General features: G+C 44.4%; 1 protein-coding gene across 6 annotated transcripts in view; it reads left to right on the forward strand.

Moving 5' to 3' along the window:
• asap1a (ArfGAP with SH3 domain, ankyrin repeat and PH domain 1a) overlaps positions 1–25,590 on the forward strand; it is an 89,896-nt gene that overhangs the window by 32,040 nt on the left and 32,266 nt on the right. For all 6 annotated transcript variants that reach the window (XM_018757757.1, XM_018757756.1, XM_018757758.2 and 3 more), the window contains exons 4-9: positions 10,504–10,576; positions 14,793–14,938; positions 19,370–19,444; positions 19,768–19,817; positions 20,975–21,104; positions 24,481–24,566. In XM_018757757.1, coding sequence (XP_018613273.1) covers positions 10,504–10,576; positions 14,793–14,938; positions 19,370–19,444; positions 19,768–19,817; positions 20,975–21,104; positions 24,481–24,566 — 560 coding nt within the window. The remainder of the gene's footprint in view (positions 1–10,503; positions 10,577–14,792; positions 14,939–19,369; positions 19,445–19,767; positions 19,818–20,974; positions 21,105–24,480; positions 24,567–25,590) is intronic.

The raw sequence follows: 25,590 nt of genomic DNA on the forward strand, positions 1-25,590 counted from the left end.
GAGTTATACACAAATATGGGGGAGGACAAATTAACTACCTTGAACATTTTTATGCTTATGATTAAAACATTACAGAGTCCATGGAGGAAATGAAAGGTCAAATAAAACTCTCCGTGCTCTTGGTCTTCGTTGTCCTCTCTTCTCACCCTCACTGCGGGGATGTTGGATAGACATTATAAGCATGTTTCAATGTAGGTTGATTGCAGTACACATTGTATTCCTGGTAGGCGGCTTCTCCCTGTGTGGTCATGGAAAGTGTGTGCTGCAAGGAGCTGCTCCTCATGACCTTTCTCGTACCGTTGTTGTTTATCCTTCTGTTTTACACTTCTGTCATATGCTGGAGAACTGCATTGACTTGAAGATGTGGAATATTTTGGAATATGTCATCTTCTGGCAGAGCAGGTAGCACCGGTGCCTCAGCTCTGGGGCCATGAATGTGGACTCAGCCTGTGCACAGGCTGCATGTTCTCCCTGTGCTTGTGTTTGTTTCCTCCCACAATCCAACAACGTGTTTCAGGTGTGTGAGTCTAAATTGCCTTAAATAGGTGAATGAATGTTGGGAATTTAATGTAATTACTGCTGTAATTCTGTGTGGACTAAGGCATCAGCTAAACACATTTATAAGTCTTAATTTTCTTTCTCAAAACATTATGAATGTATTTGAGAAACCCAGTGTTTGCAGAGGTTGTACATCTCTTTCACAAGCCTGGATCCAGGTCTAGAACTTGCAATGGAAGCTTTAATGTGATGTAGGGAAATCTGGACTGAGGCCTGTTGGAGAACTGTGTGTTGCATCAGCCAGAGCTGGCAGACTTTGAATTTTCCTTCTCTTCTGCTCAAGGGCTGGCAGCAGTGAGCTTCTGGAGAGGGTTGCACGTCACCGGCCTTGGCCTACCTTCCCTCGTCTTCCTTCATGACGTGAATGGAAACGAAGAGTAGCCATAGATTGATTTGTAGGTTGACCACCAGCATCGTCCAACTCCGCTGATATGGAGGCAATGCTGAGAGGTTTTTTTGACAGCTTTTGTGTCGATGGAGATAGGTGTAAATGAATTGTGGTTGTCTTCGCATCCCTGCACCAGGTGGACAGGCTGCCATGTACTTCTGTCCTCTGTTCTGTAGACCCCCAGATGATGGATTCCCCATGGAAGTTCTGTGTAGTGGGAGTGGTCATCTAGGAAGGTCAGTCTGTAGGCACCGTGTTGGGAAAGGAACTATAAAAAAGACCTTTGTTTACCAGCTTCTCCTGTTTGACAAAAGCATAGATAGTGATCAGACCGGAGGTTCCCTGTTCCAGAAAAGTGTTCATGCTTGTGCTCACCTGTCTCACTGCTACTAAGGCCTCTGTGCTCAGTGTCAGTTGATGAACTGGCTGCTGTCTGGTCTGCACCCAAGGCCAGCAGCCACTCTTCTGTGTGATGGACGTAGATCCTAAGGCTTCAATAAAATCTGAGCAGTATGGACGGGTTACCCACAAAGCTTATTTTCACCATGGTAGGTGACTTCAGTTCAGCATGTCTGCTCTGGTAGTGAACAGTGGACTGTAATATATGGGTGATATATGGTTATTACTCTGTGGTGAGACTCAAATGCAGCTTAATGTCATGCAGATCTTTGTATATCTGCCAAAGCTTGTGGGCTGAGTCTATAGAACATGGGTTTATTGGTGCACAGTGCAGTTAGGAGCCAAATCCTCAAGAGTGCCTCAAACCTCACTATCCTCATCCACATGAATGAGGGGTGAGATGGGGACTCCAGTTAATCCAGGTCCTGCTCTTCTCTTCCTCTTCCTGATTTAAATATCCACCGTGTTACCGTTCCCCTTTGAGAATTTAATCTGCAAGCGGGAACTGATCTTGAGAGAAACTGCCCACCCAGAGGGCAGCGCATTGGAGCGCATCTTGGTATTGCTCTGTGAACTTGCTGGACTATCGATGCTGGCGTCACACGGTGCTGGCAGGCGCTGCCGATGTCTGATGACCCATTTTCGTTCTGCCGTGTCGACCCCCTCCCCCTTCCCCCACAAGCACAGCTGCATGGCTTTAACTTTTTCCATGGCAGTTTCTTCTCTTTTTCCCTTCATTTAATTTGTTTGCCAACCTGGCACTGATACCTTAAAGAAATCCACAGGTTTTTCATTTCAGCATTCTTAATGTTCCCCAGACCAAGTCATTTGTGTAGGATGAAAAAATTGTTGAGATTAAGGGATTATCAAGGCTGAACAACGGATTGTTTCAACTCCGACTTGGAGAGATGTCATTATGATCATTTTATTTTGGAAGACATGTTGTTGCAGGAAATCCCAAGTGTGCCCAAGAGGTTCTTTAGCACTAATTGTCCCTGAAGGGTTTCTTTGAAGGCATGTACAGAATAAGATTATCGGAAATGGCCACATTTATTTTTTCCATCATCTTTGAAATGTCAGGCAACCTCAGATGATTTGCACAGTGCCAGATTGTGAGAGATGTGGACCCATAGGGCAGTTAGGATAAGCATATCGCTGTCCAGGATATTCAAGACTTTCTGTACATGATCTACAAAACTGACAGTCCCTGACTTCCTCAATTCAGCGGAATAAAGCACGTTTAAGCAGTTTACCACTTCTCAAGTCTTCTCTTTTGCCCTTCTAGCTTAGGGAGCATTTCACTGTCTCTTTTGTTGCTGTGCGATTCAGCTGAGCGTTAAGCATTTCTTCTTGTTGTTCAGCTAAGGACAAGAGCAGAGAACAAGGGCTCATCATAATGCATGCACTTTTTTCATGCATATTGATGACACAAATATGGATTTACACATAGTTTAAACATATTTCATCCTCTTAGAAATGGCAGAAATGCTAGTGTAGAGCCTATGCAATTGAAATTGTAATTCCAGCATCAGGTTTTAGGGTAGCTAGCAGTATTTTCCTAGATCAGTGACCATTATCTGCACACTCCTGAGTCTACATTTCAGCCTTGCATTGCAGTTGAATTCTGGAAGGTTATTGCACTTTCACTGCTGAATGCATGTAGAAGTTGTTGAAAGGCAGCGCTGTATTCCTCCAGTCCTGGTGGTTTCTCTTAGGAGAGGGAGCGGAGATAGTCAAGTTGGGTTGTACAGCATCAGTAGCTGTTGGGGAAAAAAACTCATCCCCTGATACTGAGAGAGAGAGAGAGAGAGAGAGAGAGAGGGCCTGATTAATCCTTCCAGCGTGTTTTCATCTATTGTTTGTTGGCTCGGGTATTACCGTGTGGATGAGCTGGGGAGAAGAGAGTGAATGTGATTTAATCTCCCTCTCTGCAGACGCCCCTGCCTTGCACACGAGAACTAAAGCCTTTACCAGCCATAGAGGCTGGGAGGGGTGGGAAGGGGAGGCGAGGCAAGGCGAGGCTGCTTCAGTTGGGCCGCGTTCACGCATGATAAAGAAGGGCCCACTGGCGGATCGGCTTCCTGAAAACGAGCTGCTTTTCCTCGCTTCCTCCGTTGGTCGACCCACATCTGTCAGCGCGAGAGGCATTAAACGGGATTACTGAGGAACCAGCAGGATTTCAGAACATTCCGAGTGCCTTTTTTATATGCACAAAAACCGATATGGAGAAGCGTTTGTTCCGACATCTGGGGTCTCTTCTTTCCCTGGAACACCAGCTGGTCCCTGAGCTGGTCTCTGAGGCACACCAGTTAGGCCCTGTTCCCATGGTTTCGTCCACGCAGCTCAAATTCATCCCCTTTTGTTTTGGTGCAGCTACGGAATGATTGCTCTTACTATTGACTGCAGCAGTCACCTTTTCTGGAATGGCCAGGCTGCAGGCTGGATTCTGTTTAAGGGAGTGGCGTGCGCACACACATTCACACACTCATTATTTGCAGGTTGAGGACATCTATAGTTCTTAAGGGTTCTCAAAAACCTGCTTGCCAGGCTGTAGTATCTCCTTCTGAAGGCTTCGGTGTCTGTGCAGGGCCGCTGAGCATCAGTTAACATTTGAAATGGGCACATCGGAGAAATAAGTATACATCATCCTGCAGTAATAGTCCACAGACTAATACATCATCTACAGTCTTGTCTGCTCTGTCGTCACTTTGTGAATCATGTCAAATCAGACACGCTGCTGAAGCAAACTCGCCGCTGGGAGTTTGAAAACACGAGCAGCCCAACTCCGTGAGAGTAACTATAGATACGGCATGATTGGGCGAGCCCTCCAGATGGAACCACCAGTCGGGGATTAGCGGCTTGTGTGAAGTTTGTGGGTGTCTGCCGTGTTCCTTTGTTGCGCTGCCTCCACCCCCTTCTCCCCCCCACCATTGCTTTGCCTCGCCTCGAGGAGATGTGACCAACATCCCCCCACCTCCTCTCTCCTGCTGGAGGTCAGATGCATCCTGAAGCTTCCGTGGTGAAGCTAAAATTCTCAAGTTCAGGTCATTCTTCATGTCAATGCAAGCAGAGTTTTTTATGGTCCAAGCTCTTTTTTTTGGACTGTGTCTTGTGGGGGTCTGGTGTAGTGCACCTTTATGGTTCTCCACAACATTGTCAGTTAACTCTGATGTGTCCACATTGCGTTTTCATTGGCCTGAAGCAGTGACTGGCCCCCTCCCCCACCTCTGCACCAGAGCCAGGGCACACTGGGATATGGGCGCCCAGTGTTTGGGTAAGGGCTGTAAACGGATAACCTAGGAATTTCGGGGGACCGTTTCAGCAGGAGCAGGCGTGTGGCCCCTGTTCAGGTTTGAGTGATGTGTCCTGCTACTCCCTCCTGCTGTTGCGTTCCTGGTCTGTTAACACACTCCAGCACGCTCAAGTTCTCGTGTTTGTGCTGCTGTGATTTGTGAATAAGAGCATCACCCAGTTCTCGGCAGCCCGAAATAGTGCCGATGGTAGCTGAGTGGAAATGCTCAGCTGGAGCTCCACTTTTTGCAAAGAGAGAGCTGTTGATTTGCTTTTCAGGGGAAGATGTATAGGGTTTCCTGTTTTTGTAAAGAGCAGCTCGGAAAAATGAATGGTAAGAATGGTAGGCTAGCACAACGATGCCTGGGGGAAATCGCCCTGAATTGCAGTCCAGTGAGGAGATGTTTCTAGAAGGTTGTGAACGGGAAGGTCAGCGCTATCTACTGGAATGTCGGATGGACGATTTTCTTAATGTCAAGTGTGCGATGTTTCTGCTTGGTCGACCTTTGTTTGCTGTCAGGGCTGCTGTTTCTCTGCCTGTCGAAGCACAGAAAGGAGCAGGAATGAAGTGCATTGAGCCAGGCTGGCTTCTCACTACAGAGAATGTTGGACAGTTGGGCTCAACCATTACTCACATGTCAACTGGTGGTACAGGATGGCATTTGTCAGCAGAGCGAGGTTTGCAGGGTTGTGGTATTGGAGCTGTGATGTTTTGTGTATATTTGGGATTTTGTACTTCATGTGTAGCATTCAGTCATGGACCTGTGTTTGTCACTGCTACTAAACTACCACGGTCCACATTTGTAAGTCTGCTTGTTTCTAATTCTGGATTAGCCTTTTTGCTTCTGATAGTGATTACCAGTGTTCTCTGCTGTGGAGGTAGTTTGCAGAGTGCTACTAAGCATGTCCTTCATGAGACTCTACCCCCTTGACAGTGTTTGCCAAGCATCCTCATCAATAGGCTCCACCCCTTACATCCTCTTTTCTATTTCTCAGCAACACCAAAGCTCACTGAACTTGCATAGATTTTATTTTTGGTTGTCTCAGGGGTCAACTGTAATTGGAAAAACACCACATAATATTGTCATGGAAACACATTTGGTTCCTTACTTATATTGTTTAATATACACTCACTGGCCACTTTATTAGGTAGACCTTGCTAGTACCAGGTTGGACCCCCTTTTGCCTTCAGAACTGCCTTAATTCTTTGTGGCATAGATTCAACAAGGTGCTGGAAACATTCCTCAGAGATTTTGGTCCATACTGACGTGATAGCATCACGCAGTTGCTGCAGATTTGTCGGCTGCACATCCATGATGCGAATCTCCTGTTTCACCACATCCAAAAGGTGCTCTATTGGATTGAGATCTGGTGACTATGGAGGCCATTTGAGTATAGTGAACTCATTGTCATATTCAGGAAACTGGTTTGAGAGGAATTGAGCTTTGTGACATGGCGCATTATCCTGCTGGAAGTAGCCATCAGAAGATGGGTACACTGTGGTCATAAAGGGATGGACATGGTCAGCAACAATACTCAGGTAGGCTGTGGCGTTTAAACGATGCTCAAGTGGTACTAAGGAGCCCAAAGCGTGCCAAAAAAATCCCCCACACCATTACACCACCACCACCACCAGCCTGAACCATTGATGCAAGGTAGGATGGATCCATGCTTTTGTGTTGTTTACGCCAAATTCTGACCCTACCATCTGAATGTCGCAGCAGAGATCGAGACTCATCAGACCAGGCAATGTTTTTCCAATCTTCTGTTGTCCAATTTTTGTGAGCCCGTGTGAATTGTAGCCTCAGTTTCCTGTTCTTAGCTGACAGGACTGGCACCTGGTGTGGTCTTCTGCTGCTGTAGCCCATCTGCTTCAAGGTTCGACGTGTTGTGCGTTCAAAGATGCTCTTCTGCATACCTCAGTTGTAATGAGTGGTTATTTGAGTTACTGTTGCCTTTCTATCAGCTCGAACCAGTCTGGCCATTCTCCTCTGACCTCTGGCATCAACAAGGCATTTTCGCCCACAGAACTGCCGCTCACTGGATATTTTCTCTTTCCGACCATTCTCTGTAAACCCTAGAGATGGTTGTGCATGAAAATCCCAGTAGATCAGCAGTTTCTGAAATACTCAGACCAGCCTGTCTGGCACCAACAACCATGCCACATTCAAAGTCACTTAAATCACCTTTCTTCTTCCTCCTGATGCTCAGTTTGAACTTCATCAGATTGTCTTGACCATGTCTACATGCCTAAACGCATTGAGATGCTGCCATGTGATTGGCTGATTAGATATTTGTGTTAACGAGCAGTTGAACAGGTCTACCTAATAAAGTGGCCAGTGAGTGTAGGTAGTTCTGAAGTTCTCTGTGTTTCTCAACCCCTGAACTGCCAGTGGTGTTTGTTTGGTGCTTAAAATAACTATAAGGGTACAATGATAACACTTTGGTTATGAGTCCATGTGTAGTACTGCCTTATGCTTTTGCCTCTAATTTACTGTTCGTAGTGGAGGTAGCAGTGTAATCAATTGTAAAATTGTACATCACTATCTTTGGTATAGTTCTATTTGAAAGATTGCTTGGGGCAGCTGGTAGGAGTAGTGGTTAGAGCTTCTGCCTTTGGACTCAAAGGTCTCAGGTTTGATTCCCATCTCTGGCTGTAGTACCCTTGAGCAAGGTACTTACCCTAAAAAAAATTGCTCCAGTAAAATTACCCAGCTGTGTGAATGGAAAAATAATTGTAAGTACCTTAACTTTGTAAGTCACTTTAGAGAAAAGCATCAGCTGAATGAGTAAATGTAGCCTTCCTAAATAGGGTGCGTGTAATTTTACCTCAAGGTGAAAATGTAGTAAGATACAGATGTGATTCCCCCATCCCCTTATGTAGGAACTTGCGGGAGGATCTTGGTTGAGAAACTCCTGCCAAGTCACTTACATCTTTCTGTTGATCCCTTGAAGAAGTGCTCTGCATATCGCCTTAAACCTCATCTGATCTACATCCTTTGTAATTGGTTTAAAGTTTACTATGCTTGTTGGGGAGAAGCCGATTCCCACTTTCTGCTGCGGGGTTGAGGGAAAAGTGCCTTGTTATGAGTCAGTCCTCCCTCCCAACACCACGCCCCTCAGGCTGTGCTCCTGGCCATAATAATGAGTCACGTGGTCTTTGGGCCAGCGACTGCACTCTCTGTTTCACAGCGGAGTCTCTCAGCAGAAGCAGAGGGGGCCAGCTAAGGGGAGGGAGGGGGGGGGGGGTTGCCACCCCACTGGGGGATGATGGTGTTCTCTCAGCACTGCAGTACACGGAACATGAAATGTCAGACACAGCAGCAATGTCATGTTCCTGCTTGATGTACGCATGTTTTATACCAGTACACGTGCACACAACATGGTACTAGTACACCTGTGCACAGGTACAGCAGTGTGTGTGTATATGTAGTTTATGTACTTACAGGATTAAAGTGCTGGTTTCATAGTGTCTGCTGGTGAAAATCTTGAGGCAATGTGGGACAGAGTTATAAGAGTTTTATTTACAAGAAAGCATCTGTTTTTAACTACATGCTCTCGTTTCTAAAGACTATAATAATGATTGTCATGAATATGTGATGGCGCTTGTATAATTACTGTACTTGTGCTGTCAAAAATGATAGTTTTCTATGTTTGCAAGAAAACAAATGGAAAAGATGCAGCCATGTGTTTTGCCATGTTATAGAAGGTATGTACACAGTACATTTGATGACCTCACTGTTCTAGTCACAGACCTTGAGACTGTTCGGTGTGCGATGACATCGTGGGGTGACATCATTCTATAAATCTTCAAAGTGTTGTCACTGTACTTCTCTGAGTTGTCCGTACATTTAGGTCTGTAGCTGTTTCTCTTTGCTTCACCCTAATTCTCCTGTTTGTCGTTGAGTTATGGGACCCACAGAATAGCAGTTTGCAGAATTGAGTCTCTAGATGGATAAGAAAAATGTGCAGTGTTAAGTTGAGCAGTCTCTTGTCTAATTGGCCTCCTCTCGGTTCTTATACTGTATAGAGTTTTGGTTCCATTATGCCATACTGGACCCCCAACAGAAGTGGGGGGTTGGTACAAGCTGGTTCTGAACAAGTGACCCCCCCCAGTCCGTGTCAGTCATCTAGCGGAAGCTGGTTACCTGCTTGCCCAGTTGAGACTCTTACTAGTATCATCTGTTGCATAGTAGCTAATAATCCCAGTTGTGCTGTATTACCAGAAATTTGGTCAGAAATTTTCTTGGGTAAAACCTGTATGGGACAAACTGGAGCACACAAGTGTCCCACATCTATGAGAAGTGCTGGGAAGAACTGGTACCTCATTTACTGGTCAAACCTGTCTGTGAAATGCCTTGTGAACAAAAAACATGTTTCTAGAAAGTGATCCCTCACATTTTACTGGTACTGTACATAGAGGACTGTGAAGCGTTTTGGAACTTGTTACATTTACATTTCTTCATTTAGCAGATGCTTTTCTCCACAGCGATGTACATTTCAGAGAAAAATACAGTGAGTTCATTATATCAACAGAAGGAGAGATTTGGATGCAGACACATGGTTTTAAAGTTACTACTCTAAGTAACTGTGTAAGTAGCTGTAAGTAACACTAAGTAACTCTTCTAAGCAGATTCTAAAATATTAAGACCAAGTCTTGTCAGCAGCTCTATCTTGTGTTTGTCCCTCGGCATTGAGTGCTAAACGTGCTTGAGGAAATGCTCGACGGTGAGGAAGTTACTTCTGGAAACGCTGTCGACTTTGCGGTGAGATCTGACTGATTCGCTGGCAGTTTCCGCGAGTGCTCATCTCTCGACAGGCTGCGTCATTCTGCATCGTCATGAAAATCATTCAGTCTGCGGGGGACCGTCGGCATAATACTTTCCTAGTTTCCACTCATACCTGCTCAGGATTCTCGCACCAGAAAGAATAATTATTCTTCAGTTCAGCTCATAAACGAAATCATAATCGATCTACTACATGTGTAACAATATGCACTTTTCTCATTACTACTTCTAGGCTGGCTGTGTAATTTAGTAATTATGGCCCTTTTTGCCTTTGGTATCATGAGCTTTGGCTCCATGGGGCTTGCTGCTCTGCTGTATTACACGTTATGAGTTAAAAAGCAGGTATCGATTTGCCACGTGGCTTGGTGAGACCACACTAATGCTTTGAAATGCTCTTAAGGTCTTGGTGGTTTAAATGAGCCACCCGTCTTTGCTTCCTCCTTTTCGAGAGCCTCCGGAGTAGTTTTGTTCATGGAGAAGGTGTTTTCACTGCTTTGTTATGTATTTGCGCTCCTGTTTCCTCCTACAAGCCAATGATGTGTTTTAGGTGAATATGTGGCATTAAATTGCCCGAAAAGTATGTGTGTTTCTGTGTGAGAATGACTGCTGGTTAGTGCAGTGACTGAAAGTCACTTGGATCAAAGTATCAATACTAATTAGTGATCATTGTGTGTAACTTGAAAAGAGTAAATACGGCTCCATTTTTGCAATATTCACACCTTTTTCTGCCATGTTTTGATAGTCTGTGTGTTTGGAGCATTTCCTGTGGTCTGTGACGCTTTCAGTGGTCCGCCAGACACTGCGTTCACCACAGAGCCATCCTTCCCCCTTTTAAACATGCATGAAGGAAGGAACTTAAATGCCCGCCCCCACCACCATAGCCCTTTCTGGGGCGGCTGAGGGCAGCTCTGCAGAGATGAGTCAGCTGTTTTTATTTATTTAAAAAAAAAAAAAAAAAGAAAAGAAATGGGGGGGCAGCCGACCTAGGGGGGAGGACAGTGTTTGAGTGTGAATTTGTGAAACAAGCTGTGCTGATCGTCCATCCCTATCTGCTCTCTCTCTCTCTCTCTCTGTCCCCAGGCTTTGGATCAGGACCGGACAGCACTGCAGAAGGTGAAGAAGTCTGTCAAAGCCATCTACAGTTCAGGCCAAGGTGAGAGCCAAATTGGTTGGCATCGATGCTTGCGGAGAGGTCGTTTCCGTCTGGGGAAACTGTACGGAAGCTTACACTGTATAATTTATTTTGTGCAATTATAAATACTGTGTAAATAAAGCAGCAGTGTGCTAACTTTAGAGTGGTTCTGGCCCTCAGCCCTGAGGCTAAAGCTGATGGCCTGGTGCCTGGTAGGTTTCATTGAAGGTCTAAGTGGAGGTTTTCTCTTACCACAGTACAAGTCATGGCACACCTTGACAAGCGCTTCACCTTGGACCAGTGTTCATTCATAGCTGTCTGGCCCTGCTTGGACTTTGGTTTGGTCCTGTTTTATTATGATCTCTTCTTCATTTGGCCTTGGTTGGGTTCTAGTTGCGCCCTGCTTTGTTCCTGTTTTTGTTCATGGTTTATAATTGATTTGCCCATTGATTTTGGCCCTGGATTGGTCCTAAATGAACACTGATTGGGTCTTGCTAGGCCTTGCTTTGGTCCCGTTTCATCGTGGTATGTTCTTGGTGTGGTCTTAGTTTGGTGGAGCCTTTTCATAACTCGCTGCCACTGGGTGTGACCTGTGGGCCAGTGTTGTCAACATTCACTGAAAGGGAGCATGTGGAGGTGACCCCAGTGGAAACAGAATGATGTGTACCCGCTGGGCCTCTCTCCAGGGGGCAGATTGCCGACCCCAATGAAGGCTCGCTGAGCAGCACCGCCAGCGATGTCCAGCTGAGTTCCATCTCCACACCAGAACGGCAGCGTTCCTACTTGTCAGGGCTCATTCCCATTCCTTTTCTGAGGGCACAGTGCCTTTTATTCTCCCATTACTTGGGGAACGAAGCAGAGATTTCATCGAAACCAACATTGGAACCAGGGATCTGTGCGGGCAAGGAAATGCATCATGTTCACCAGCCCACCCTATCACAGGTCAGACAGACTGTAGTTAAACGAGTTCCTACTTTGTTTGTATGGGCAGTGGAGTGAACATCCTTTTTTTGGCAGTTTTATGCTTCTGCAGTTAGCTAGCTTTGTAGATGCAAGTAGCTCAGTATACAATCCTCACATTGTAAGGTGTTGACTGAACAGACAAGCAATAATAATGGAATAAGGGTGACATGGTTGCACAGCGGGTAGCACTGGTGCCCTACAGCACCTAGGTTGTGGGTTTGGACTTAGGTGACTATCTGACTTAATTAGTTTGCATGTTCTGTGTGTTTCTTCCAGGTGCTCCAGTGTTTCAGGCCGATTGGTGACTCTCAGCTACCTGTAGTGTGTGACTGTGAGCGAATGAGTGTGTGGGCGATTGTCTTGTGGTAGGCTGGTGTCCCATTCAGGGTGTACCCTGCCTCATGCCCTGTGTTTTTTGGGATAGTCTCCTGACCACTGCAACCCTGCAGTGAGTGGAGCTGATGAAATTGAGGGGGGGAAAATGTAATATGGCAGCTCATGATGGACAGTTGCCGACTTATGTGCGCACAGGGGCCGCAGGCAACGGTGCTTATGAATGTAAACTTGCACAGTAAAGGTTGTCATCTCAAGCGCCAGAGGATGACGTGCTGCTGTACCCTTGCTGCATCCTGGCACCACATTTCTCCCATATAGTGTCTAGCTGCTCCTGGACAGAACTGTCAGCTGCGCAACGAGAAGCTACTTATAATAATAACAGGAACACACAGGTCACCTCTGGTCCGAGCCCTGCTTTTCTTTCCTGGGCCATTCGTAGCGGCCGGCTTAGCAAAGGTGGGAAGCAGATCTCTAGCCCCCCAGTGGAAACATATGGCGATAGACACAGCGGCAGTGTGGTGACCCGGCCAGCAAAGGGTGGACCCTGGTGGACCGCCAACCTTGTTTCTGTCTTCCATTAAGGATGATAGGCCTTCCTGGGAGGGGGGAGATCTGGGGCTTGCACTGGGTGGGTTTACACAGCTGTTGTAGTGGTTTGGAGTCATTATTTTGTGCTGTTTTGACACACATATAAGCTCTTGATTTTAGCAAGACTCATTTCTTTTGCCGGTGTCATCACACAGGGACATTTATTTTTGGCTGTGCTGGGGTGGCGACCCCCATCACCACGGTCGTTTTCCCGCTCCGTCCTCATGTCGGTCCCAGCAGTCTCACACTCTCGTCCATAGTGTGAACGCTTGCTGTGGATGGTCAACGTGTTCATCCCTCATGTTTTGGGGACGTCTGGCAGAAGGGAGGCTCTTTCTGCTAGTGTCCTTGCTCTCATCCACTTTTCCATATCCATCACCCAACAGATGTACGTTTCTCACGAGGTCCTCTTTAAATTGGGCGACACCATTTATTTCATTTGTCATTGTTGGACTTCTCGTTTCTGAAAATAGTTTTTGTCTTCCTCTTCTTTCAGGAGCAGAGTTCTGGTTTTAAACCTTAAATCTTTGTGTTTAAGACTCCTTTAATAATAAGGTGGGTTAGACTGGGAAAACCGTTTATATATAGGGAGCTAAAGGCGCTTAGCGCAGTGATGGTTCCAGGATTATTTACTTACTGACATTGAATTAGCATTCTGCACATTGCACTGGGTGCCTGAAATAACCCCATACTGGACCCTTTGTGGGACAAGAGTCCCCTTCTGGTCAGAATAGATAGTTACCACATTCACAAGTTACAAATTTTTAAAATCCTCTTTAAAAAAAGAGATTACCTAATAATGTCTGTCTGCCAAGGGAATCGGGGCCCATAAAGCTGGGGAATGAAACCCAGATGAGAGCGAGGATACCAACAGACAGTGCCGTGACGCTCCGAATGCTGTTCCTCCAGGGCCTGGGTCATGTGACGGCACTGTGAGACGGGGAGGGCGGCTCAGTTGCTGGCGTGCAACTCGACTTGCATTGCTGTAAACACATTCTTCAGCGGAGACGTTTTCTCCGTGCTGCCACCCCACCTTGTGCCAGTTTTGCCGTCGCTGTTTCTATCCGCTTTCGAGCTCCAGCATTGTTGGCCTTCGGCGTCTTTTGTGAAAACTGAGGCTTGCTCGATGTCTTTATCTCGGAAGAGCAAAGAAATTCTTCAGTGTTTCTTATGCAGAGGAGGATTTTTTTTTTTAAAATACTGGTGAAGTGCTGCGTAGGACGCACTTAACTCTTTCCTTTGCCACCTCGAAATGGATGACTTTCACAGCGAGAGTTTTATTACGTTTTAACTCGAGGTGTTGTGTGTATAAACAGAGCCATATCTACTATGTGACTGCTTCTAGGCCACTGTCCCCCATTCTCAGCTTTCTGGTACATTCTGCAGGTTTGATGGTTTCACAAGTCTGTTTCCCTGGAGCTCTTGTAGAGCAAGCAAACTGTTTCAGTTGGATGAATCACAGTCACTAATCCAGAGCTATTAAACCAACAAAGATCTGCTTTTCAAAGACTCAGGAACCACAAGCCACTTTACTAAGAAAGGTGCAGGACATATTTATTTAATTTGATGTATAATTTCCATATCTCCTTTAACATGCGGATGCATTGTGGACCATATTTGTTCATTTTCCTTTTGCTGACAGTTTTCTCCAAGACAACTTACAATGTTAATGTTGTGCAGAGTTGCTTACAAATATTTATCAAATTAATGTTTTTTCCTTTGTTATTTTAGGGTATGTACTTTGCTAAAGAGTACTGCAGCTGGAGATGGGATTTCAACCTGGGATGTTTGGAACGTGATAATTGTAACCACTTTCCTACCTGCTGGCCCTTTTAATTTCTAAGAAATCAGAGTTACCATACCATTAATTTAAATTAGCAAAGTATGTTGTTAGGCAAACGGAGGGGTGGAGTGTGGTGGGTGAAGCACGCAAACTACTTAGAAATCATTCAGTAAAAATCAATTGGTATTCATGAGTCACAGTGTTGTAACTTGAAGCTGTGGAAAGATCAACGAGAAGAAGAGCAGAAGTAAATGAATAAGCAACCTGACTTATTTGGCCACATTTCGTGACTTGCCTCTGTGTTAGAGCTGCTTCCTTCTGCTTGCAGGGTTAGGGTTTAAATCCCACTTCCTGCTCTACCACTGCAGATCAAGGTACTCACCCTAAATTGCTCTGGTAAAAAATATCTAGCTGTTCAGTTGGGTAAATTGTAAGTAGCTTAGTGCTGAAAGTTGCTTCGAAGAACGTCAGTCAAATTAAATTCATATGTATAAATCGCTCAAAAAATGGGTGTTGAGTTGTCTATCCCCCTCACAGTACTTTAACCTTCTTTTCCTCCATCTGCAGACCACGTGCAAAATGAAGAGAACTACGCACAGGCGCTCGACAAGTTTGGCAGCAATTTCATCAGCCGGGACAACCCTGACCTCGGCACGGCCTTCGTGAAGTTCTCCACTCTCACCAAGGAGCTATCGGCACTCCTCAAGAACCTGGTGAGTGAGGCCACCTGACTGCACTATGAGGACTGTCTCCGTTTCATTGATGGGACATGAGGCCAGGTATCATTAGAAACATTACTGTATGCTTTGGTGGACATCACTGCAGCCCTTCTCGCTGACCCTGAAGGTCACGGAGTCATATGGTTGCTGGCACAAAAGGCATGTTGTTCTTCTTGGGTTTGTTGAGAGAGCCAGAAATGTGGGCTGCTAAAATGCCCTCATGGAAGTGATGCAGACTCCCGGTTGGTGCTGGAATGGTCTCCGCCCCTCCCTTGCCCCCAACCCCTTCAGCAGGACCCCAGAGCCAGACAGTCTGCTGGACCAGTTGAGCCCACTGCCACCTGCTTCCCTTGGCATCTTCCTGGCACCCTCTCCCCCCTGTTTTTTAATTTTTATTTATAAATACAGTTTTAATGTGCTTTATTGGCCTGACAAATTTTGATAGATTCATATTGCCGAAATGTTGAACAATTGTATGCACAAGATTGTGTAACATAATAATAAAGTAGAATGGTACGTTAACAAATAATGTCATTGTCGCTCCCTTTCTCTGTCTGTCTTGTTTTATTTATTTTCCATTTGCTCTCACCCTCCTTACCCTGCTGGCAAAACCTTTCAGTTGTCAGTGGGCCTCAAGCCAAACATCCACAGCAGGTGCGGTCTGTCGGAAAGCCAGCAGGGCAAGAGAGGGCAGCCGGGTTCTTGAACCTGACCCTGTGCCTCTGCGTTGCTGTATTTGCTCTTTTACTTTTACATATTTTCATTTTACCTGATGCTTCTTTCCAAAGCAACTTACACTGTTACACTACCTACAGTGATTTACCTATTTGTACAGCTGGGTAATTCCTGCTGGGGTGGTTCAGAGTAAAAACCTTGCTCAGGCGTACTATAGCAGAAGGTAGGCTTTTAACCTGGAGCCTTTAAGTCCAGCATTAACCACTAGGCCACATACTGTCTGTTAATAGCTAAAGATCTCCCCTTTTGGTGAGTCCTGGTTGCCCCTCCCTACCCAATACATGAGCCAGACCGTGTGGTCCTTGAATGGTCAGGCACCCCGTTTCCTGTCCTGCTTCATTGTTACATCGGCCTGTTCTTGTCTCCATTTCCACGGTGTTTAGAGGAGCTACGTGCTAAGTGGGAAGTGCCTCACTTGTCTGTGAAAGGCGACGTTGCAACACGACGCCTGGCACAGTAAGATATTGCTGAACGCTCTCCTGGCACTGTTCTTGTGTGTGGGAATGACAAGCACTTAGCGAAAACTAAATGGGGATTGATTTTGCACAGTGACAAACCTTAATGAAACTCATTATAAACTATTAGCCGCTAATAATGCAAGACCAACCCTATACATCTGGAACATTCCACACCTCCAGCTGCAGAGTTGGCAGCATGGTAAAAGCCTTGGGTTTGATGGGTCACGTAGCGCTGGTGCCTCACAGCATCTCAGCTGTGCATTTGGATGCAGGTTGGAATCCAAGTCAGTCTGTATGAAGTTTCCGTGTTCTCCTTGTATTTGTGTGGTGGTCCTCCCACAATCCAAAGCCATGTTTTTCAGGTAAAATGGTGAGTCTAAATTACCCTGTGTGTTATTTCTCTTTACAAATGTGTGAATGATTGCAGGGTGTTCAGTGTGGTGTATGTAGCAGTGCACATCTAGTCAGTACTGTGAATACACAATGTAACATATCATTGTTTTTTCCCCATTCAGTTTTGTTTGATTAAGCTTACTTTTCGTGTTAGTTTTACTATATTTCAGTTTTTAGAAAAATATTACAAATTCATGACAGCAGATTATGGCGAATTTTGGTGCTGCGTTCCAAGCACTGAATATTCTAGTACCTTTTAGGATCTAATGCTTTCTGGAATGTTTTGGAACTTTCTAGAAAATCTTCCAATTGCTGTAAAGTACCAGACTAAAATTGACACTCTATAAGAACTACAGTAGTGGCATTGTAATGACCTGTGTTAGTGATGAGCGTCATATTCGAGCAGGAAAATATGATTGTTGTAAATAGTTGGGAATTGTGAGGGGAAAAATGTAAAATAGTTGTTTAACCACTGTGGGAGCTGGCAGGGATTATATGGGGGTGAGTGCCTGTCGGGAAGTATGGAAAGGTTTTAAAAAAACAAAAAAAAAAACATCTGAATAAGGCTGTAAAGACTGACATGAGGTGCAGGTCCTCAGAACAAGAGCATTATTTCCATTGTTACGTGCCGGTGCCCCTCACTATGTACTGGTGTTCCAATAAATATTCATAATGAATGGTGTCCCTGTGTCATCCTTTGCACCCCATCCAAACCCAGAGTGCAACACGTTAAAGTATTTTTGTAATCAGTCAGCTTTAACTAATCATAATCAATGCAAGAATCGACATAACTAAGAACCTTGAAAATTTTTGTCCCTTTCTGTTTGTCATTGTGTGTCACTTTGAAGAAATGTGTCTGATGCTGTAAATTCATAAATGTCAGTGTGTTATTCGGTGTGGACAACAAATCGCTGAGGGCAACAAATGTGGACTGAAGGTGTTTCATTTGGGTTTGATCACCTTTTGAATCTTAATGAGCACACGCTAGCTGTAAACTGATGTGTCATTTATTCACCCTGTGTTCCCTGGACCCCAGGCTGCTCTTGGACCCTGGACATTTGGGTGCCAGCAGACAGGAGGCTGTGGATGGATCCGGTGGATGTAGAGGTTGATCAAGTGCTGTGGAAGTAGAGCAGAGATGTTTCATCTGGTTTTGGAGACGTTTAAGGCCTTTGGGGACCGTTGGGTACCTTGTAATGTCTGAGTTTATTGGCTCAGAGCTAGAATTGCCTGGGTTCTAATCCTCCAGTGATGGTTACGCTCACTGATGGCTGGATCCAGCCTGTACAAACTGAGTGGAGCAGGACCTGGCCGGAAGAAAGCTGGCTTACTTCAACACTGATGGCTTCCTCCATGGCTCCTGGTCCTGGCCTATTCCACATGGCCCTTTGTTTGTTCCACTGCAGCCTTGTGATGCCCTGGGGTGGGTGTCTAGTCCAATTCATCAAACTAATTCACATCACGTGTTTTCAGCCCAGTGTTCAATGAGGATCGGGCTGTGCTGGGGCATTAGTGAGAGCAGGTCTGTAGGACAGCTGGTAGCGTAATCGTTAGAGCTTTTACCTTTGGACCCAAAGGTCGCAGGTTTGATTCCTACCTCCAGCTGTAGTACCCTTGAGCAAGGTATGTACCCTAAAATTACCATTTTGTCAGTTAAATGAATTAATGTAAATCTGATGTGGTATGTAGCAGTTTTTGTACAGTTGTAATACAAAACAGTGATATAGAAATATTCAGACCGACAATATCAGCACGATGAATGTAATATATTTAGAGCTTTAAAGGTGTTAACATGTAACACGAAAACAATCTAAATGCTGTACCTTTCCCCCCCCCCCCCCCCTTTTTTTCTCTTCCCCGTTTTGTGTCTTTCTGGTGCAGTGGTTGAGATTTAATGTTCTGGGACACAGAAGTTTGTGCGCCACCTTACACGCCCGTTCCGCTCTGCTTTGAGTGAATCTCGGTTTGATCCGTGCAGACAAAGCTTGGCAGTGCATTTCTGTAGTGAAGAGTGCAGAACTGTCCTGTTTCTATTCTACTGCATCGAAAAGGATAAAAAAAAAATGCTTGTCTTCAGTTAAACTAGACTGCCACTTGCCATTTTTTGAAGGGTTCCTGAAAAAAAAACCCTTTGTCCTTCACATTAATATTACTGATAGTTTTTATTTATTTATTTATTTGTTTTTATTTTTAAGTGTTGCTTCTATCCAAAATGTCTGTGTTTTTACCGTTTGAAGTACCTGGATACGTTACTGAATCAGTTCTGATTCCTTTGGTCCTTGCAGAGCCCATCGGCTCTCTAGTATTGTGAGCCTTCAGCTGACCTGTTCTTGTTTTGATTTGTATTATTCATTGTTATTCATATACTTACCAACAACAAAGAGCTTTTTGATATAGACACATAATTATCCAAGCTCTGTTGGTCTGAAAGAGATATTTTGAGACCCTTCTTCAAAACTGGAAGGGATTCAGCAGTTCTGAGAGCCAGAGGGAGCTCATTGCACTATACTGAATCCAGAACTGAGAAGTGAAGAGAACAACTTTCTTGACTTCATGTTCATGGAAACACCAAACAACTAGAGGTGGAAGAGCACAGCGGTTTTGCTGGTATCTAGGGAATGATTAGGTCCCGCAGGCATTGGGGAGCATATCTGTTGATGGTCTTGTAGGCTGTGAACATAGTCTTGAACTTGATATTTGCAGCTACAGGAGGCCAATGGAGCGACACAAGGGGGAGAAGCATGGGAACAAACTAGCAGGTCGAACACATCTCAGACCCCATTGTTCTGAATCAGCTCAATTCTGAACTGCTGTGTCTTCTGTTCCTCTTTCTCTGCAGCTCCAGAGTCTCAGCCACAATGTGATCTTCACCCTGGACTCACTGCTCAAGGGTGACCTGAAAGGAGTGAAAGGGGTAACCTTTTTCCTCCTCCTTCTGCATTCTGTCAGTGAAGCTCGTATCACTCATCAGAACCTGCTTGCACCTTTGGGGGGACACGAACTCCGTTTGTAGGGGATTCGATAGATTATACTGCTCTCTGTGGTACGCTTATCGTTTACATGGCAGTGGTTATAATAATCTGTTGATACACAGCAAATTAATGCCACTGCTTGGTGACAGATGAGCTGTTATTAGGTGTATATGCAGTATATTTGTATTTTATCATGTTTTTGTTTTTTACCCTGAAATGATCGGTGCTGCCTGCTCATTTTGGATTTTTCTGTTTTCCCCTTCAGGATTTGAAAAAACCATTTGACAAGGCTTGGAAAGATTATGAAGCAAAGTTGTAAGTTTGTGTGTGTCTGTGTTAACCTATTTGTTAGGGTTTAGTTTCAGTCTAAATGATTACTCTTCTGAGGGGAGCCTATGTAAAACATCTAATGTGAATTTTTTGACAGTGATATGCAAATGTAATAAAATACGAAATTTCGGATACATTTTGTCTCAGCATGGCATTGCAAAATGACGTGCGGGATTATATAAATGCAGTTAGATACCACATTATGTAATTCAGTGTATCTGGGGACAAAGCCCAGAGCCTCACTGATGGGCGGCACTGTGAGCATGCAGTTACAAAGTGATCGTGTGTCAAATTGTCGTTCATCACTATTTGCCTCCGGTATTGTTGTGCAGAGTGTGAACATTTGTTACTTTTGGAAGAATCCATTTTGATGACTTTGAAAATATCAGTGTTATCTGTTTTTTTCCGCTTTGAGAGGCATCTGCTGGCTTAGCCAAGAATCATCAGGCTAATGAGCACCACAAGCACTCCCTCCATCATGGCCCCTGTGGTGGTAGATTATTTATTTCCACACCGAACTGTGGAGAGAAATCATCTGGGCTTCTCATTATTGCTGTTTCCTACAGAAAAGTGAAACGAGGATATGGCTTCTGCTTTGTAACAGGATAAATTAAAATGTGTTATTTGCCAGCTTATTTTGTTGATTTGAGGACAATGTTAACAAATTAACCGTAACGTAGTGTCACAGAACTTTTATTTTGTTGTTGGTTTTTTTTTTTCCTTGCATTTTCCATTTGGTTTTGTTAACTTAAACTTACTTTGGAGTTAGTTTGTACTATATGCCAGTTTTTAAATAAATATTCCACATTCTTGACATTAGCAGATTTTGGTGAATTTTGGTGCCAGTTTCCAAGCACCAAATTTTGGAATACCTTTTAGTATCTCATGCTTTCTACAGTGTTTAGGTACTTTTATACAGTAGAATGTTCTGGTGCCTTCTAGAATTTTTCAGTGGCTGTAAAGTACCAAACTAACACTGACATTCCAGAAGAACTAGTGGTAGTTTTATAGTCAGTAAACTTTGAAAAATGTTTTTGCATTGTGTAATAAATGTAATTTCAAAGTTTCAGGTGGTAATTAACTTAGTCGTGCAGATGAACAGCCAGGTGAGGTCTTGAGGTTTTCCAATGATTGTGTTCCAGCACTAAGATTGAAAAGGAGAAGAGAGAGCACGCCAAGCAGCATGGCATGATCCGCACGGAGATTACCGGCGCCGAGATCGCCGAGGAGATGGAGAAGGAGCGCCGACTCTTTCAGCTGCAGATGTGCGAGGTCAGCGGGGGGAAGGGTCATAGGGCAGAAGACTAGCAACCAGTGGATCGGATACGTGCCTCATAAATCAGATGTGTGATGCTGTGGGCTTCCACTGCGCGTTGTCTTCACATTATCAGTACAACAGCTTTACATAACATTCATAGTATCTGAGGCAAGGCCTCATTGCAACAAACCCACCTGGCTCACAACATGGTGGCACAGCAGGTAGCACTGGTGTTTCACATTGCCTGGACTGTGGGTGCAGACATGGGTTTGAATTTGACACAGTCTATGTGGAGTTTGCATGTTCTTCCAAGGATGGCTTGAGTTTCCTCCAGGTGCTCTGGTTTCCTCCCCAAATCCACAGACATGTGTTTAATATAGATTGATGTTTCTAAATTGTGCCTAGTGTATAAATGTGTGTATTTGTTATGTAACAGAAGCAAAGGAGGGCTCAGATGGACACTGTTCACTGCCTCCACGGTCTGCAGTAAAATTAATGGTGGCTGTCATGGATGGGGGTCCTCTGCCACAGTACTGAGAGGGTACAATCAGTCAACCTGCTTCATCTCTGTGATCTCACCCAGTGCTGTTTTTTCCCCCGCTGGGGCAGACCAGGGGCAAGTGACCTTTCTTGTAAATGCCAAATGGATCCCACACACCTCTTCCTACTATGGTAAGATGGAAAAGCCACCCTCTAGTTAAATGACATAGAAGAGCCACTCCACTTTTTAACTTCACGTGGAGAGGATAACCCTGACATTAAATGGAGAAGCCATCTGTTAAACTCCAAATGGGGTAACCAGCCCCACATCTTTACGTTCACTTTGCACTCTTATGTAATTTTTTTGTACAGCAGATGTTCTTCTGTGTGAAAAACGGGTCTTGCTGTGCTCTTGTTGGACGCCTTGGCAGGAACCAATCAAAGCCCACTTTTAAGCAGGGACAGTCTGTTCACTCGCGACCTGAGGCTGAAGCAAACAATTCAGAGCGCCAGAGCTGCGGTCTTTTTGACAGGTGCATGGCAGAGGTGAAGGTTCAGAGCCAGACAAGTAAAGCAAGGCATGTTACTCAGGTGTTGAAACAGCGTAGACTGTTGTTCAGGGTCTGGAAGTTATTCTTAAGAGGCCTTTAGCTTCTCAATGGCCTGGAGGACTTCAGCCTATATAGTTAGCAAGCCCTCCCATAAAAACCCTCAGGTCGGATTTGATGCTCAGGTGATGAAAGCTGCCCATGAGAAGAATGTCCCACCCTGGTGCATGTGTGCTGTTTGCAGGGATTCAGGAAAGCAGAGATCTCAAGCTGATGGTCATGGACTCCTGTGTTTGTTCTCAGCTTGCATCTGCTTGATGTAACCAGATTACTGTTAATAGTACCTCTTACAGTATGCAGGGCAGGGATGAAAATGGAGACTGTCGTGCAGAACACATACACACACACTCAGCCCATCCTCTTGTCTGACCTATATAACCCATAAGTACAAACATACACTCAGGCTGCTGTTGGAATGGAGATAAGCAGAGTTCTAGAGGCTCACAGCAAGAGCGGTTTTACCCCCGAGTGGGAAACAGACTTTGTCAGTAATTTCATAAAAGCCGTGGAATGGAAATCAGATTAAGTTGATGTATTATTCATTTGTTTGGCTCGAATCTCTCTTTTAAAATACTGAAACATTTTCAGTTGTACATTATCTCCGAATGAATTAACTGACTCAAGTGCACTGCAAAGTGGTTTTTGGTGACCCGGCGATGGCAGAAATTTAAAACAAAGTGAACGCACTCTTCTGTGCCCTGAACCGGGGATGCTCGCTGCGCAAACTATGTCAACATCATTCTTCTCACCTTTGCTGGAACTCAGAGGCAGCTGAAATGTTTTATTAAACATCTGTACTGTAGAAACATATCAAAGATTGAAGATTATCCATTTTCTTCATTAATACGAATCAAATTCAAGACCCTGGTTGTTGTCTACAAATGCATCAATAGAACTGCTCCCAGCTATTCACAGGTCTTAATCAACCGCTATACCCCAGCTAGACCCCTTTGCTCGTCTACTTCTGCTTGCTTGGTGGTCCCGCGCACGAAAGGTAAAGCGCGGAGGTTCTTGGTTCTGCCTCCGTTGTGGTGGAACGACCTCCCCCTCTCACTCAGAACTGCGGAAACTCTGTCTACATTCAAGAAGGGTCTGAAAACTCGCCTTTTCCGGACCCATTTCGCCCAAGATATCTCCAGCTCATGTACGGGTGTAAATGTTCATGCACTGTAACTTCATGAGCATCACCAGATAAAGCCTTTAATCAGCCACTACTCCAGCACTGTATTTGCTTGCTTGTGTATCTTCTAGTTTTAAAAAAAAAAGAAAAAATTGGTAGGAGGGTATCAGGATTTGTCTGTCCTGTGTTTTATGCACCTACTTGAACGATGAACCTCGGTGCAGCAAGTAGTAGGTAACATACTAGGTTTACTTGAGTCACGTGTCTACAGCTATGTCGCTTTCTCTTAATGTAATGCATGAATTGTACTTTGACTAAAATGTACGTCGCTTTGGACAAAAGCGTCTACTAAATGAATAAATGTAAATGTAATGAATATTTATGCAGTGTGTACTTACATTTATTTAGCAAGCAAATATTCATTCATTCATTCATTCATTCATTCATTCATTCATTTGATACTTTTCTCCAGAGACTTACAGTGGTTTCCACATTTAAAAAGCTAGGTAATTTTTACTGTGCCAATTTAGGGTAAGAATCCTGTTCTAAGCAGGGGTTTTTGAACCTGGGTACTTTGACTGCAAGGCAACAGCTCCAACCACTGCACCACCTGCTGGCCTAGGAGTTTTTGTCAAAGTATTTCATTTATGCTACAAAAGTTAAAAGGGTAGAAATGAAACAAAGTGATACAGCGCTTCGTGGAAGCAGAATTTATCCCTTGTTTACCCAGCACCTGTATTTTGCATAATCGGTGTGGTTGAGTGTTGTTGGATGGTTAGTTCCACTATTCCATCACATTGTCCCACTGTTGCCATGGTTCCTGTGTGATGACGCCTACTACCTGCTCAGTTCAGAACTCTTTAAACTCGAACTGAACTTAACTGAGTTATATGATTTCTATCCTCAAGCATTCATATTTCTCACTCCCTAACAAAATATTTAGCTTGTTCTTTTTGATCAGTTTAAGCATTTTGACTGTAATTATAATATGCTTCATTGGCATTACATTACGTTGAATTTATATGGGTGAATTGTCTTATTAATGCTCAAAGCCCATCGCTCGCACAAATGTAGAAGCAGCTGAAACAGAGTTCAACCTACTAAAGAAATGTATTATGCTGGAACATTGTTTTTGGGGTATTGCTTGTAAGTTATAACACATTTTTAATGTCTATTATACAGTATCTGATCAAAGTGAATGAGATCAAGACCAAGAAGGGGGTGGACCTTCTCCAGAACCTGATAAAATATTATCACGCACAATGCAAGTGAGTGACCCCTGACCCTTAACCTTTCCTTGTATGTGGTGATGTGAAGATCTTCAATTCATTTTCATCTTTTTCTCCCTCTCTGCCTGTGTCTCTCTCTCGCTCTGTGTATGTGTGTGTATATAGAAAATAAATGCACACTATGCTGTTTATTGTATAAGTATTGATGGCTTGTTACTTAAAAAGCAAAAGGACGCTGAGCCTAAGGACATACAAAGGACCACAGAAAGAGGACAAAATTTTGTGGGCATTTTTGAAACAGGTGATGACAGATGATTAGGATTATCCTGCTTTAGAATATCAATGTCTCTCAATTAATCATAACGTTACAAGTAATAAAAAGTATAAAAGTAATGTTATTACTATACTTTGGAGTGGCAAGTCACACAGTTGGCATATTGCTCCTTTTTCCTCCTAAATTTGGAAATCCTGTCCTTACTTTTACTCTTCCTAAAGTAATGAAATGCTGCAGTTTTATAGCATTTAGTGGATTAAAGTACTACAAAATGCTCCGTGAATTAAATATGCAGAAAATGCTGAAAGGGCTCCTGCTTCCTAGAATGGGACAGAGACAAAGATATCTGGATGAAATAAAAGTATATATTTAGGAAAGGAACTTGGAGGGACAGCTAGCTAGAAGCCCCAAGTGTAACAGCCCAGAGGGACACTTGGACAGTAAGATAAGGAGAAGGGAGATGACGCCATTTAGTGTTTTAAAATAGATATGAGAAACATGCTGAAGACATAGTGGGGTGAATTTTTGGTCATCTAACTTAAGGAGACAGGTTCCACCCAGGACTGCTGTACGGGCAGCTCTGAGCACCACTTGTCCAGGCAGCCAGGGGTTAGTGAGGGCAGAAGGAGGGAGGAGACGTTGCGATGGTCAGACAGCCTGGCGAGAGAACTTCCGCTGGCCATTGCGACGGTCGCTCTTTCGCAGGCAGCTGTCAGTGGCAGAGATTCATTGGTGCAATCGGAAGAGCCATGTGTTGGCGCTTCTGCGAGACGCCGTATTGTCAAGCCA

The sequence above is a fragment of the Scleropages formosus genome, chromosome 7 (genome assembly GCF_900964775.1).
Source record: "Scleropages formosus chromosome 7, fSclFor1.1, whole genome shotgun sequence".
Taxonomy (NCBI): Eukaryota; Metazoa; Chordata; class Actinopteri; order Osteoglossiformes; family Osteoglossidae; genus Scleropages; species Scleropages formosus.